This window comes from Trachypithecus francoisi, unplaced genomic scaffold (assembly GCF_009764315.1).
Source record: "Trachypithecus francoisi isolate TF-2019V2 unplaced genomic scaffold, Tfra_2.0 Lachesis_group17, whole genome shotgun sequence".
NCBI lineage: Eukaryota > Metazoa > Chordata > Mammalia > Primates > Cercopithecidae > Trachypithecus > Trachypithecus francoisi.
The window spans coordinates 97975055-97991383 of NW_022681462.1; the positions used below are offsets into that span (position 1 = coordinate 97975055).

Below are 16329 nucleotides of genomic sequence, written 5' to 3' on the forward strand. Positions count from 1 at the left end.
CACCACACCCAGATAATTTTCATATTTTTTATAGAGATGGAGTCTCACCATGTTGTCCAGGCTGGTCTTGAATTCCTGGGCTCAAATGATCCTCCTGCTTTGTCATCCCAAAGTGCTGGGATTACAGGCACGAACCACCACACCCCAAAGTTAAATTTTTTATTGAATTATAGCAGTTTTTTTTGCCTCTCACCACCATCCCTATCAAACTTCATCACTTTGTTTTCCTTCTGAGTTTAAAGATTTCATTGTGTGTGTGTGTGTGTGTGTTTTAAATAAAGCTCTTCATATTCTTTTTGGATCTATCCTAAAACTTCACTAAAAAAATGATTAGCAGCGGCCAGGCACAGTGGCACACACCTGTAATCCCAGCACTTTGGGAGGCCAAGGCAGGTGGATCTTTTGAGCTCAGGTGTTCAAGACCAGCCTGGCCAACAGGGCAAAACCGTCTCTATTAAAATACAGAAAATTAGCCTGGTGTTACTGCACACAACTTTGGTCCCAGCTACTCAGGAGGCTGAGACAGGAGCATCACTTGAGCCCAGGAGGTGGAGGTGGCAGTGAAGTGAGATCACGCCACTGCACTCTGGCCTGGGTGATAGAGCAAAACTCTGTCTCAAAAACAACAACAACAAAAACCAACAATATATACACACTGCTTCCCTCCCGCAGTCATGCACACTCACATATCATACATCTTAGTGAGATTCTAAATATTATCACGTGGAATCCTGTTTATCACCTCAGAGGAAAACTATGTGTATTTAAGACTCTACTTAAGTACTTTTGTGGTTGACCGCATTTTATTCCACTGAGTACGGATTGAGTTCCTTTACATCCTTTGCTGTGCCAGTAGCACGCTCTCTTTCCTTCAGCTTTATTTGAAGGAACATATGGGAAATCTTATTTTGTATGAATTTAAAATATGTTCTTCAGGATTTCCTAGTTCCTCCCCAAGATAATCAGTAACTACTAAATGGTGTTAAAATATTGTTTCTCCTTTCTAGAATAGCACTGTTAAGGTATAGAACCTTGAGTAAAAGTACATATAACTTTTTTAAAGTTTTGCTCTTCCTTTTTTTCTGCCGAGTTTTCCCCCCTGGGTATTTTAAAATGTATTGATACCCTTAGTTTTTACATAGATTTCAAAATTAAGAATTAGAAAGCAATAAGAATATGCAGAAAAGTTGTTAATAAACACTTTTGCCTGCAAGGAAGTCGAGTAGAACCAGGAAACTACTGATGTGCTAAGGATAACACACTAAACCATCTGTGTTACTAACTCTTGGCAGGAATAAAATGACAAAACAAGATCTTGGGAGATGCTCATTACCAGGTGCGTGATCAAAAAGATAAATACATTCTCATGTAAGAAAATTGGCGTAGTGCCTTTAGCATCCTTGGGGCATGTGTACGTATGCATGTGGGCGAGTTTAGCATTTGGTGTAGTTAGGAAACTGGGAGAGGAAAAGGCTGGAAGTAGAGGACTTTAACATTGCTTAGAGTCATTGTTATTGCAAACTCTGGAAGTGAACTCTAGGAAACTGCACTGGAATTCAAGTGTAATATGATGATAAACATCAAATGACTGTAGCCAAAGTGCAAGGCCAGGCTCTTCAGGAAAGAATGAATAGGAGACCTTAAAATAAACATCTGTTTTTTTGTTCAGCTAACAGTGGACTTTGAAGAAGACTGGAGCCATGTTAAGATTTTCTTTTTCTTCCTTGAGAATTGAAGAAAAATGTCAGCTGAGGATTTTTTCATGCTATTTAACATGTCATTTGTAGTGTTTCATGAAAAGCAGGCAGACATGTAAAGCTTTTTATTCTACTTCAAATTGGAATAATAAGTTAGATCCAGTTTTGAATATTTAAAAGAGAACTTTAACAGATTTGTTTTATGAGTGAGTTTCATGATTTTGAATAAAATTTTTGCACACTTAAACTAGTGGTTTGGCCAGGTACAGTGGCCACAACTGTACTCCCATTGCTTTGGCAGGCCACGGTGGGAGGATCACTTGAGCCCAGGAGTTCAAGACCAGCCTGGGCAACATAGTGAGACCCCGTCTCTACAAAATAAAATAAATTAGCTGGGGATGGGTAAGTGTCTGTAGTCCCAACTACTCAGGAGGCTGAGGCAGGAGGATCGCTTAAGCCCAGGTGATCAAGGCTGTAGTGAGCTATGATCATGCCACTGTACTCCAGCCTGGGTGACAGAGCAAGACTCTGTCTCATAAATACATATATACATACATACCTACATACATATACAGTGGTTCATTTGAGAGTAACTCTTTATGTCCTGTTCCTAAATGTTTTAGAAATATCTGGTTTTCACCAAGCTTGCATGTTCTGAATCCTGCTTAAGTTCAAAGTTTATAAACCTGCAGTAGGTATGTGAATGTAGTTTTCAGCAAATTATTCCTTTAGTTTCCCAGAAGCTTCCTTCACATTCCAGCTCCTCAAGTAAATGTTAAAAGTTTAAAAAGGAAAAGGAGTGAATTGATTTTGTATATATTTTTGTTTGGTGAAATAGCAGAGTGTAGGCATAGTCTTCTCAGATAAGTTTGCTAAAAAGTAATTTCCTGTCACCTCCCTTTGAAAAGAACTGAGGTGTGCCCCATCCCCAAACCTACCATCTTGCCAATTTATTTGTATATTGGGGTAGTGGGTGGGAATAAATGTTACTGGGATTTTTCTGGCCTCCCTTCCTAAGCCAGGGTAGCTTGTGGGAGATAGTCCCCATACAAACCTTTACTGGGCCGCCTTCCTAGAACCTCATTTTATACCCAAAATACCAAAAAGTAAAAATACAAAAATATGAAAACACATGAAAATGAAGTGCTGTAAACACACAACTTTGCAAATATTAATCATACAGAGCCAATTGCTTATAGTATAGAAATAGTCTGAAGTATTCTTTTGGCACAGCATTGCCTGTGTGATTCTCGCCAGAAACATTTAACTGTATCTGATTATGAGCAGTGATCAGCAGAGGACTGTGGGGACCTCTGCAAATCAGGGCTCTTTCTAAGAGCTCTTGCCTGAGCCTTGAGCAAATATCCACATCCTGAAAGTCATGAAGGTTAGGGGCTCCTAGATTAAAGGAAACTAAGGAGACATAATAACCTCCTTAATTCAATTAAAAAAAAAAAAAACAGCTCTTTAAAGATATAATACACATACCATGAGCTTTATCCTTTTAAAGTGTGTAGTCCTAAGCCAGGCTCTGTGGTACCCACCCATAATCCAAGCTACTTGGGAGGCTAAGGTGGGAGGATTGTTTGAGCCCAGGACTTTGTGACCAGCCTGGGTGACATAATGAGACCCCATCTCAAATCAAAAAAAAAAAAAAAAAGAAAACATGAAGTGTACAGTCCAGTGGTTTTTAGTACACTCAGTTGTGTGGTGGTCGCCACTAATTCCATGACGTTTTGTCACACTAACCAGAAACCCCATGCCAGTTTTTCTTCCTTCTCCTCCCTCTCCCAGCCCCTGCAACCACTCACCTACTTTCTGTCTATACATTTGCCTTTTCTGGACATTTCATATACAGTATGTGGTCTGTTTTTTCTTTAGCATGTTTTCCAGGGCCATCCATGTTGTACCATGTCTCAGTACTTTATTCCTTCTGATTGCTGAGTGACATTCCATTATATGGATACATCACATTTATTCACCTTCGTCAGTGGATGAATGTCATTACTCAGTTTTTTTCTAAGTCCAGTGTTTGGACTTAGTGAAATAACTAGTCTCTTAAAGATGAGTTCTGTGGCAACTTTCCCCCTCCCTGCATATGGACCCTGCTTTTCTTGTTTCTTTGCATGTCTTAGAATTTTTTTTGTTGGAATCTGGAAGCTTTAAATAATATAATTTAGGATTTATGGAACTCAATCCCTCCCCCAGGTCCCCAGTGTTTGTGGTTGTTTGTTTAGTGACTGTCCTGGAGTAATTCTATAAAATCTGATTTCTTTGTGACGTGTGACCACTGAAGTCTCTGCTGGTTGCTGAATTGTCAGCTAATGAATGAACAGAGGTTTCCTTCAGTGTCCGGAACCAGTCAGTCGCCCAGCCTCTACCAGAGTGATCCTCGTGAATGCCCCTGCTCACCATTGCTCTCTCTATTCAAGCCTCACTGGGCTGGTCTTTTTACTGATTCACAAGCATCCCAAGCAATTCCAACCTCTAGACCTTTGTAGTTGTCAGGTAGTCTTGAGGGTCACTCCCTCCTGCCCCGTGGGTCCGTGTCCATCATCTCCCCTTCCCCTCTATTCTTCATTGCCTTCTCTCCTTAGGTTTCCACAGCACTGATCTCTTGTCTGTCATCCTCTCCACTGCCTCTCCCTTGTTTGTTGTTTCCCCTTTCTGGAAGGTGAGCTCCTTGAGGGTGGGGATTCTTCTGTGTTTTGTTACTGAGTATCTAGAGAAGGGGGGAAAGCGCCTGATCGTAACTCTTTGTTGAATAAGTGAATAGGGAGGGAGCTTAGGCAACCTGTTCTTGTTTAAGAATGAGGGCCAGACGTGGTGGCTCACTCCTGTAATCCCAGCACTTTGGGAGGCCGAGGCCAGTGGATCACTATAGTTCAGGAGTTCAAGACCAGCCTAGGCAACATGGCAAATCTACATCTCTACAAAACATACAAAAATTATCTGAGCATGGTTGCGCACACCTACTTGAGGGGCTGAGGTGGGAGGGTTGCTTGAACCTGGGAGGTTGAGGCGGCAGTGAGCTGAGATTGTGCCACTGCACTCTAGTCTGGGTGATAGAGTGAGACCCTGTTTCAAAAAACAACATGAAGAACGATGTGCTAAAATGCCAACTGGGGCCAGACGTGGTGGCTCATGCCTGTACTCCCAGCACTTTGGGAGGCCAAGGCAGGCGGATCACCTGAGGCCAGGAGTTCGAGAACAGCCTGTCCAACATGGTGAAACCCCATCTCTACTAAAAATACAAAAATTAATTGGGTGTAGTGGCACACACGTGTAATCCCAACTACTTGGAAGGCTGAGGCACCAGAATCCAGGAGGCAGAGGTTGCAGTGAGCTGAGATCGCACCACTGTACTCCAGCCTGGGTGACAAAGCAAGACACTGTCTCAAAAAAAAAAAAAAAAAAAAATGCAGGGTGGTCTTGTCCACTGGTAGTTTTCATGTTGACCCTTCAGCTAATGACTCTACCCAGATATCAGTATCTTAAAGTCTGTCTTCTGGGAGCTTTCATTTTCTCCAGAGAAGAAACCCCCAGTTTCTTTCGGAGGTGTCAGGGATTTGGGCTGGTAGAGTGGACGCACAGCAGCATAGACTTGACTTCAGCATTCCAGGGACTGGGAAAATGAGGCGAGGGTCTCATAGTTTGATGTCTAGACTGCCATTAATTGTCCTGACTTGAGCCCCACCACTCAAGTCACCTGTGCCTGGTGATATACTCCCCACCACCCCCACATAGGGCAGCTTTGGTTCCCCTCCTCCAGAGAATTATCTTCTGGTCTCTTTAGGCATGGTGGGGATTTGGGTGTTCATCAGCTCCATTGTTCCCCCTTTATTCGGGCCTGTGCCTCATCCTGTCATTCCCCATGCTTAGAACCTTGAAGTTCTTGTCCCAAGGATTCTGAGGGAGGAATCTGCTCTCTTTTCTCTTTGCCGTCCACCTCCATAAGCTCTCATGTTTACCAGGTTAAGTTTCTTAAACCACTGCATCTTCTTCTTCAGTTCTTTTTGTCCTTAAAGGTTAATACCTTTAGTTACTGTCATTTGAAAAAGGCTTGACAGTGATAGGGGTACCATTATTAACCGAAAGCTCTGTGTTTCTTATCAGTTTCAGTTTGGTGTTTAAGTGTTTGCTTGGGGCGTCCCGTCTCCGCTAGCCCTTGATTGAAGGCACTCTGTCATTCATATTTGTACTCATAGTGTCACGTAGATTGACTAGCTTGATGGGCTATTAGTGAGATAATGGCTTAAGGAATCTTACAGTTTTTTTTTAACTTGGCCTTATTTTTCTTGTTATTTCATTTCAGTCCCTAAATTATCTTTTCAAATAGTAAATCAAGTTGTCGCAGATAATAGTTTTTCTTTTTTAAAAATAAATCTGTTAAAATGTTGAAATTAAATCACTCCTTTTAAGAACAAAACACTACAAGTAGAGTACATTTAAATGACTCATAATTACTCACACAAATGCATGTAAACTTGGGTATGCAATTAGGCAACTCATTATGCTGCAAATGCAATTACATGCTTAAGGTCATGGCCACTCCTTCTGGCTCATCCAGTTGTTTCTCTTGGGTTTATGATCATTTATTAAGCCTCAGCTGTCAGAATTTGAAAATACATGCTGCTGCTAGTGAGGCCTTTCCACCAATAATGGAAGAAAAGCTGGAAAAGAAAATTTTCTTCTGAGTTTATATGCAGAGTTGGTTTTCTTAATTGGCAAAATCCCATTTTCCCTCTGGAGATGCAGGCTGTGTAATTAAAAAAATTATCATTAATCATAATAGTGGTCAGTGATATTTATACTATATCTATATTTAGTATATATTTACCATATGTAGCTATGTATGGTGTGTATATACATTATAGTACAGCTCCATCATCTCTTATCTGCAATTCTGAAATTTAAAAAGCCTTGAAAATTTGTTCATAACTCTGTGGTGAACCCCGACTGGACCTGATTCATTCGGACCTCAACCTGTGTGAAATAATGAGTTTCTTTGTAGGTCTGTGTTTATCCCAAATCACTGGTGTGAATATGTGTAGGTTTTGCTGCAGAGTTGTTAATATGGTTTGATCATGGGCCCCTGACCCAGACCTCACTGAATTTTTTGTTATATACAGCATACATACGGTATTACTTTTTTAAAATGCAAAACATTATTTGTTTCAAACCCTGGCCCCAGTTGTTTCTGATAAAGAACCAGGGCCTCACTGCAGTGAGCTGTGGTCATACTACTGCACTCCAGCCTGGGCAGCAACAAGATCCTGTTTCCCAAAAAGAATCATGGCCTCACAGTGAGGGTAACAGATTTCTGGTTAGACCGGGATTTAAATTCTAATAGGGGCTGGGCGCTCTGGCTCATGTCCGTAATCCCAGCACTTTAGGAGGCCGAGGTGGGCGGATCACCCAAGGTCAGGAGTTCAATACCAGCCTGGCCAACGTGGTGAAATCCCGTCTCTACTAAAAATACAAGAATTAGCTGGGCGTGGTAGTGCACGCCTGTAGTCCCAGCTACTAGGGAGACTGAGGCAGAAGAATCACTTGAACCCGGGAGGCGAAGGTTACAGTGAGCCGAGATTATGCCACTGCACTCCAGCCTGAGTGACAGAGTGAGACTATCTCAAAAAAAAAAAAAAAAAAAAAAAAAATTCTAATGGGGGCTAAAACCATCTACCTCTTAGAGTGTGGGTTGCTAGTGCTATTATTGTTTTTATTATTGTTCCAGTTCCAGAACTGATATTTATATCTATTTTTAGAGTGTCCTCAAAACAGTTCTATAATAAAATAACTAGATACTTGATATAGTTGCTAGGTGGTAAAAAAAAACTGTTTTATATTCAAACTCCCTGTTGCTGCTAGTCAGTAAATGTGGTTCTTACCTGTTTGATTTAATAGTGTCATTATAACATAAAAGTTTAAATTGAATTTCTAGGATTGTAATAGTATAAGATCACTAAGAGGTAAAAATGACAATTCTCATAACTAAACATCTTCTGTGTAATCAATCAGTTAAATATATTAATTTTCTGTAGCATTACATTCCAACTGTTTAGTGTGGCAGTTAAGCTTTGCTGACTGTGAAACCACAGCCACTCAATTGTTCAGGGCCTTGCTCAATTCCCCCTTGCAAAGCTATCTTGATTGGCCTCAGCAGATAAAGGGCTTCCTAGAACCTTTTAAAAATTTCTGTTTTGGTACTAATCCCATTGTATTGAACTTGATTGTTTTCCACATACTTATGTTTGACTTTAGCACTTAACTTTTACCAGATGCTCTGTTAACTTTTTGAATGAATGAATGAAGTTGAAGAAATTAAGAATCATTTAGTCTTTCCACATAAGTATTGCTATATTTGAAACAACTCTGTTCCTTTTGGGTTTCATTCTACTACCTGTTTTTATAGAGTATACTGTACTTGGAACATAATAAATATGGAATTTAATGAATATGTGATGAATACAAATTGAATTAAAATCTATCTCGTTACATTTAATGGTTTCAGTTTTATTCCTGAAATTAAAATAATATACTTAGGTGCTTTTTCCATGTGATTCTTTTTCTTTCTCTCTTGTCTTATCTGGTCTTCTTTCTCTCTCTTTTTTTTTTTTTTTTTTTTTTTTACAGGATCTCACTCTGTTGCCCAGGCTGAAATGCAGTGGCATGATCATGGCTTACTGCAGCTCAACCTCAAGTGATCCTCCCACCTCAGCCTCAGGAATAGCTGGAATCACAGGCACATGCCACCATATCTGGTTAATTTTTTTATATTTTTAATTTTTGTGTAGAGACAAAGCCTCACTACATTGCCCAGGATTGTAAAAGAATATTTCTAGGATGGGCGCTCTTGAAATCCCAGCATTTTGGGAGGCCAAGATGGGCAGATCACCTGAGGTCAGGAGTTCAAGACCAGCCTGGCCAACATGGCGAAACCCCATCTCTACTAAAAATATAAAAATTTAGCTGGGTGTGGTGGTGAGTGCCTGTAATCTCAGTTACTCAGGAGGCTGAGGCATGATAATCACTTGAACCTGGGAGGCAGAGGTTGCAGTGAGCCTAAATCACGCCACTGCACTCCAGCCTGGGATACAGATGGAGACTGTGTCTCAAAGAAAATAAAAATTCTGAAAAAAGATAATTTCAAATTTAATGGCTGTTCTGTGTTATCAATTATTTTCTTGTTTGTTCCATTAATAGTGCATTAGATAATGAAATGCTTTGTCATACTCAGTAGCATTATAAGCAAGCAGAAAAAAATGATGGCATTTGTATTGGGTTAGTAGACTCTGGTTCTTTGTCTGTAATATTAATAGTACTTTGTTGTTGTTTTAATCACCCTTGATCTGTTAAAACCATTTATCTGGTAATCCTCAGTCTTTTTTTTTTGTCTCAGCACAGCTTTGGGATGTAGCACGGTGATTTTTCTAAAGTAGAGAGAGGGAAGGAGTATCCTCTTTCAGCTCCCTAAGAGTTTATTTTTATTTGTATTGTTCTTTGAGACAGGGTCTCACTGTGTTGCCCAGGCTGAAGAGCAGTGGCACCATCATAGCTCACTGCTGCCTCCAGATCCTGGGCTTAAGAGATCCTCCCATCTCACCCTTTGGGGATAATAGTTGGGACTGCAGGTACATGCCATCATGCCCAGCTAATTTTGACAATTTTTTTTTTTTTTTTTTGAAACAGGGTCTAATTCTGTCACCCAGGCTGGAATGCAGTGGCACAATCTTGGCTCATTGCAACCTCCACCTCCCGGGTTCAAGCAATTCTCATGCCTCAGTCTCCTGAGTAGCTGGGATACAGGCATGCGCCACCACGCCTGGCTGATTTTTGTATCTTTAGTAGAGATGGGGTTTCACCATGTTGGCCAGGCTGGTCTCGAACTCCTGACCTCAGGCTATCTGCCCGCCTCAGCCTCCCAAAGTGCTGGGATTACAGGTGTGAGCCACTGTGCCTGGCCAACAATATGTATTTTTGTAGAGATAGGATCTCACTGTGTTGCCCAGGCTGCCTTGAACTCCTGGGCTCAGGAAGTCCTCTTGCCTTTGCCTTCCAAAGTGCTGAGATTAGGCGTGAGCCATTGCACCCGGCCCCTAAGATTTTTAGTATTCACCCTTTCTCCTCCCCACTTGTAGTCCTTTACAGAAATATACGAGAATTTTGAGTTTTATAATTAACATCTTAAAGACAGATTGTAATCATAGAAGCAGTGATCATCTTGGGCACATGGCATGTATTTTCATGTCTTTTAAAATTGGTTCTTCTGCTCAAATAGATTGGCACAAGCAGATACTTTGCTGCATTTGAGTTGCAGCCTTCTTGTAGCATGTTGGTACATAAAGATTCTTTCATATTTTGGAGAATCAAGTATTTCCATTTAGATTGGTTGATATAATTATCATTAAAGTTGCTAAGGGAGCCACATTGTCCCTTTCTAGCAATCTGATGAATCAGTTTTCAGTTTTCTACTTTTGTTAATACTGACCTGTGAGTTGAAATATTTGCTGGGCGCAGTGCCAGTGCCTGTAATTCTAGCTATTCTGAAGGCTTTCTTGAACTCAGGGTTTCAAGACCAGCCTAGGCAACACAGCAAGAACCTGTTTCTAAAAAAATAAAAAGAAAAAAAGAAAGGCTTGTAAATTGACCACAGCATGGACAACATGGTGTGGCGAAAACATAGAATACAGCAATGTAACAGCAGGACAGAAAACCTGGAAAGTTGGAGGTAGTAGTGATAGTCCAGATATGGCTAAAAAGGATGTTTTCCTCAAGTTGTAAAATGTGGAATTTAGAAAGTAAATTAATATATTTTAAAGGATTAGTTGAGGTTTAACATATTTTATGGCTGTGAAGGCAACAAAGACATTTTACACATTGACACTGTGGTCATCGTAGCTACATCAGAGAGTGTGACGTGCCTGTGGTTGAGCCTTCCTTATCAGCCAAGCCGGCCACTGTTTTGAAACTTAATGGTAGGCCTCTGAGGAAAGGTCTAATGTGGATAAAACCTGCAGTTTATACCAGTGTAAATCAGTCATTTCAACTTTGTTATGGTGGTTTTGATGTTTTTTTCTCTGAAAAGGAACTCAGGAAATGTGATTAATAAGGTCAACTACTAGATTTAATTTTGTTTTTGATGGAAATATTTTTTCCTAGAAAATTTAATGGCCATGAATCTGATTGCAGAGATTATTTGCCATAATTAGACGTGTCCCCTGACAGGCAATTTAAACCACTTCCGTTAAAATCTAGATAATCAGAAAGAATGTTGTGAAACATTATAAAAGAGGGCTATGTGAAAGTAAATTCACATCTAGACTGTTTTAGTATTCCTACCCCTCACCTCCAAAAGTCAGTGCACACAGTATAATCTTTTTATTGTCTTGGAAGCCCATGTTTATGATTGGTTTAAAAAGATAGAACAATTTATTTTGAGGTTCTTTGGGTAGCAGTGTACCCTAGCATAGGAGTCAAGATAGATCTGACTTTCACCAGAAGTGTTCATATACCCAGTAGCCTTACGGTGAGGTATTTGCTTGTTTTTATCTGAATAAGGAATATTAGACCAATTTAGAAATACTTTTGCCACAGAGGACCCTTTAAGTTTTAGTACTTCATGCATATGAAATTCGAATGTGTTTTATACATGAATAGATTTATTTATCACATAGTTATTGAGCACCTACTATCTGGCAGGCACTCTTCTAGGTACTAAAAATTCAGCAGTTAACAAAACAGATGTCTCTCCTCTCCTCAGAGGACAATATCTTGGATATTATATTCTAAAAAAGCAATGATAGCATACTTTGATCTAGTCCAGAAAAGAAAAGATTGCTGTTTTAGGGAGTACACCATTATCTGATAGAGCTTTGCATTTGCAGGTTTATGACTCACTGGAAGCAGATACCCCTGTAGTTACAAACGCCTCAACTCTCTCGGCTTCAGAAGATGCCTGTGATTTTCCTGGCTTGCTCATGTGCTCCTTCCGACATGAAGTCCTTTCAAATAGACTTATTCGGTGTCCCAGCCTTCCCTGTTTTTTTTCAAGCCATCTTCCCCTTGGACTCAGTGTGCAATCTGAGTTCATCGCACACACATTGTGTGTGTGTGCGTGCATGTGCACACGCAAGTGCACACATGTGCTTCAGCTGGACTTTAAACTTCTTCAGGGAGACTGTGGTCAGTGTCTTTAATTTAGCACTGTGCTTTGTATGTGGTAGCATTTAGTTGTTGACTTCAAGCTACTATCCTAAAATTGCTTAAAACCGTGGCAGTTCTTTAAAAAAGTGTTCTATATGGAATTTTTAAAAAATGCCTTACATTTCTTGAAGGTTTTGTCTTTTATGGTTGGAGTCAAACCACTTAGTATGTAAAAACCTTTACTTCTATTTTTAAAAATTGTAGATTGCGCTAATATGAAATTTCTGTGGAAGACTCTTTATGCTCGAGTTTTTTCATGTTTATGAGTACCATAGCTGTGTTGGGGTGAAGAGAATCACTCTTTCTAATCAGGCAAAATATTATAACTAAATTATTATGGCCATATCTAACATTTACTTTTCTTTTTATTTGAAGAGAGTGTTAACAGGGGCTGTTTTTCTTTGTTATAACTCTCTTCCTTCTACCTTTCCTTCTTCAGAAAGTTTAAGCTAGATTTAATAATTTCCATTATGATTTCTGGGTGTTTTTCCGGTATGCTTGTTACTGAAATAAACAGGTTAAGTCGTCACTGGAAGTTCCATTTTGCCGGAGCCCAGTGTTCTCTCATCGGAATACCTCTGGCTTAAGGGAGGATTTCACTAGCGTATCTTCTCTGTTGACTGAGCAGATGTCCTTTGGCATACATTCACCTCAGCGGGTGTGGCATTTGGTTGGGAAAGATTTGTAGCAATAGCAAAAATGTACAAAGCGATCAGAGTATTTTATGAAAGTAGTTGGATTATGTTTTTTCATAGTTGAATTATAAACTTAATGATTCATATTTTATTAGTTAGTTATAATTCTGTTCAGCCTTTTGTTCCTCAGCCTTTCATTGGGATAACTCGTGGAGCCTGGTCACCTATTTAGTTTTGAAGAATTCTTTATACAGAAATTTTTAAAATTAACTAATTATTTTTAAATGGCAAATAACAATTATGTGTATTAGTTGTGTACAGCATGATGTTTTGAAACGTGTATGTTGTGGAATGGCTAAATTGAGCTAATTAACATTTGCATCACGTCACATAGTACTTACCATTTTTTGTAATGAGAATATTTAAAATTTACTTTCAGCGATTTTCAAGAATACGATGTATTGCCATTAACTATAGTCTAGAATTTTAGTTTTTTAGTTTTTAATGAGTTAAATGAATTAAATGAAGTGGACCATGCAGAATGGAATGTAATTGTCAAGTAATTAGTTGAAAAAGCTTAAAAGAAAGTAATTTTGGGCCGAGTGTGATGGCTGAGGCTGGCAGATTGCTTGAACTCAGGAGTTCAAGACCAACCTGGGCAACATGGCAAAACCCTACCTCTAGAAAATAATAATAATACTAATAAATATTGTTTTTAAAAAAGGTAATTTTTCTTTTAGACTTTTGTTTGGCAAACTTAAAAAATCTAGTGTACCAAATAATGCTTTGGTAGAATTCTAGTAGTATTTTGAAGGAAGGAGGTGATACATGAATGGATGGATGTTATTATAAGTATCTGAATTATTTATCTATATTTTGATAGTGCTAATATAAGAACATTCATTAATACTTTTGTGCCCTAGACTAAGTGAGATTGTTTTCTCTTACAAGCCTAAAAATTTACTGATTTGTTTATTCTCTTCTGTTATATACTTGTTCATTATCCATATTGCATTTATTTGTCAGTACTTCTGATAGAAAAAAGGATTTAGAAATCATACTTAACAAAATTTGGTTATAAATGACTGAGACTTGGATGGCGTGGGGAACTGTGCCTTTGCTGACCTTCTCATAAATACCAACAGGTTTTAGGTCCTGCTCCTCGGTGGTGTTCCTTCTTAGACAACTTGACCGAAGAATTAGAAGAGAATCCAGAAAGCACAGTTTATGATGATTATAAATTTGTCACCAAGAAAGACCTTGAAAATTTAGGTAAAAAAAAAAAAAAAAAAAAGTGATAAAATATTATGTAATTATTTTATTTCTACTTTTTTTTTGAGTTTTGAACATGAGAATTGGCTGAGCCATGTTTACCTCATCTCCCAAATCTTCCCTTTCTGCCAAATCAGATATTAAACATATTATAAATTGTCAGATTTGTAACCTTTCTCCTTATAAGGAGAAAAGTTCAAGTAAATTTAACATACTGAAGCCTTTTTGTATTTTAAATGAGAATTTATTTTAGCGAATAATTTCTTTTAGCATACTAGCTATATGGAGAAAACAAATTGTCACGAAAGCAGTGATTTTTTTTTCCCCAGTGTTATCTGAAGTATAATAAGGTTTTGAAAATACCTCAAAGACGGCAAGTAATGATTCCTGCCTCCCTTTTAGGTTTGATTATAGAAGACCCAATCCAAAATTTAGAAGTGATACATTAAAACTTCAGATCTAGAAGAACCTTAATAGTTACTTTATGTTTAAAGGTCATAAGCCAAGAAATGTCTTGAAAGAACAGCAAATACTTATGAGATAGGGCTTACTATGTGCAGGCAGTGTTTTTTTCTTTTTCTTTTTTTTTTTGAGACCGTCTTGCTCTGTCACCCAGGCTGGAGTGCAGTGGCCCAGTCTTATCTCACTGCAACCTCCACCTCCCAGGCTAAGTGATTGTCCTGCCTCAACCTCCTGAATAGCGGGGATTACAGATGTGCGCCACCATGCAGCATGGTAAGACAGGGTTTCACCGTGTTGGCCAGGCTGGTTTTGAACTCCTGGCCTCAGGTGATCCATCCACCTCAGCCTCCCAAAGTATTGGGATTACAGGTGTGAGCCACCACGCCCAGTCTGTGCAGGCAGTATTCTAAGCGTTCTACACATAACTCATTTAATCTTCACATCCCTATGGATTGGGTACCATTATGATTCCATTAGATAAGGAAACTGAGGCCCAAAAAAAAAAGATAAATGTACGTCGCCAGAAGTTTCAGTGGTAGTAAACTTGAGAGTTGAGCTTTAAATCCAGAGTCCATGCCCTTCCCCCAACCATCCCAGCCCCTGCAGGACATGTTGGGCCTGCTTGCCTAGCACTCTTCAAGGTTAGAGTAGATGGTGCTCATCTTGTTCTGCTGCTGCCAGCAGGCTACAGCGGAAGTTACTGAGAGTGGAAAAACTTAGAGGATCCATTCTATACAAGGCAAGGCAACTTAGTTGTCTTTGGAACAAATAGATGTGCAATAACAGTTGAGTATTAAAAGAAAACAGAATCATGTTACCATTAGATTAATTAAACTTCCTTTTTAACCCATATCTCATAGCACAGTTAATCCAGGCAGAATTACTTTCTGTCAGTTACTACCAAAAAAGAGCTGAGTTTAGCCTTTTAAAAAATAACTTGAGTGAAATAGGACCTTCTTAGTGCAGTGCCTTCGTAAGTGTCTCCAGAGTAATTTTATAATATGCTATGTCACACTCACCTACTTTCCTAAATTGAATGAAAAAAGGTCATTGTTCTTTTGTAGATTTTTTAAAAACTACTATATTTAGTACATTTTGGGTTCTTTTTCAGTCTCTTTACTGGTTTTATTTTGGGTGAAGACAGCAGTTATATAAGTTTAGGTATATTTTGTTAAAATTTAATTGTACTGCTAATTTTTGAAACTATAGAAATAGATATTCAACAAAATGACAGTCATACTAGAAAGCATTTTATGTATATTACTAATATCTTTTGATGTCAAATGAGCCTTTATCTTTTCCCCATAATATATAAAACCTTCTAAATAGGTATCTTAAGAGTAGAAGTAAGTAATGAACTTCCCTTACTTCCTAAGATTGTTTTTAGTGCAGCATTAGTATACTGAAGATTTGCAAGTTCTGACTGTTCCAGATATGGCCTATCGCAGATCTTATAGCTTGGTATTTCCCACAGTGCATTCTTTGGAATATTACTTCTGTAAAAAGGACTGGGTAGATAGCATAGTGGCTGATATCATGGACACTGCAGGTAGACTGACATGGGTTTATATCCCACCTCTCTCACTTAATATCTGCACAACTTGGCCAGTTGACTTAGCCTCTTTTTTTTTTTTTTTTTTTTTTTTTGAGGTGGAGTCTCACTCTGTCACCCAGGCTGGAGTGCAGTGGCCGGATCTCAGCTCACTGCAAGCTCCGCCTCCCGGGTTTATGCCATTCTCCTGCCTCAGCCTCCCCAGTAGCTGGGACTACAGGCGCCCGCCATCTCGCCCGGCTAGTTTTTGTATTTTTAGTAGAGACGGGGTTTCACCGTGTTAGCCAGGATGGTCTCGATCTCCTGACCTCGTGATCCGCCCGTCTCGGCCTCCCAAAGTGCTGGGATTACAGGCTTGAGCCACCGCGCCCGGCCTGACTTAGCCTCTTTAAGCCTTGGTTTCCTTATCTGTAAAATGGGAATAATATTGGTCCCTACCCATGGGGTTGCTTGGAGAATGAATCAGAAAATGCTTGGAAAATATTCAGCACCCTGTTATTTTAGA

At 39.2% G+C, this 16329-nt stretch overlaps 1 protein-coding gene across 2 annotated transcripts in view; it reads left to right on the forward strand.

The window, feature by feature from the left end:
• Nucleotides 1-16329, forward strand: part of NOL10 (nucleolar protein 10) — a 114754-nt gene that overhangs the window by 65775 nt on the left and 32650 nt on the right. For both annotated transcript variants that reach the window (XM_033176556.1, XM_033176557.1), the window contains exon 14: nt 13684-13810. In XM_033176556.1, the coding sequence (XP_033032447.1) occupies nt 13684-13810 (127 nt within the window). The remainder of the gene's footprint in view (nt 1-13683; nt 13811-16329) is intronic.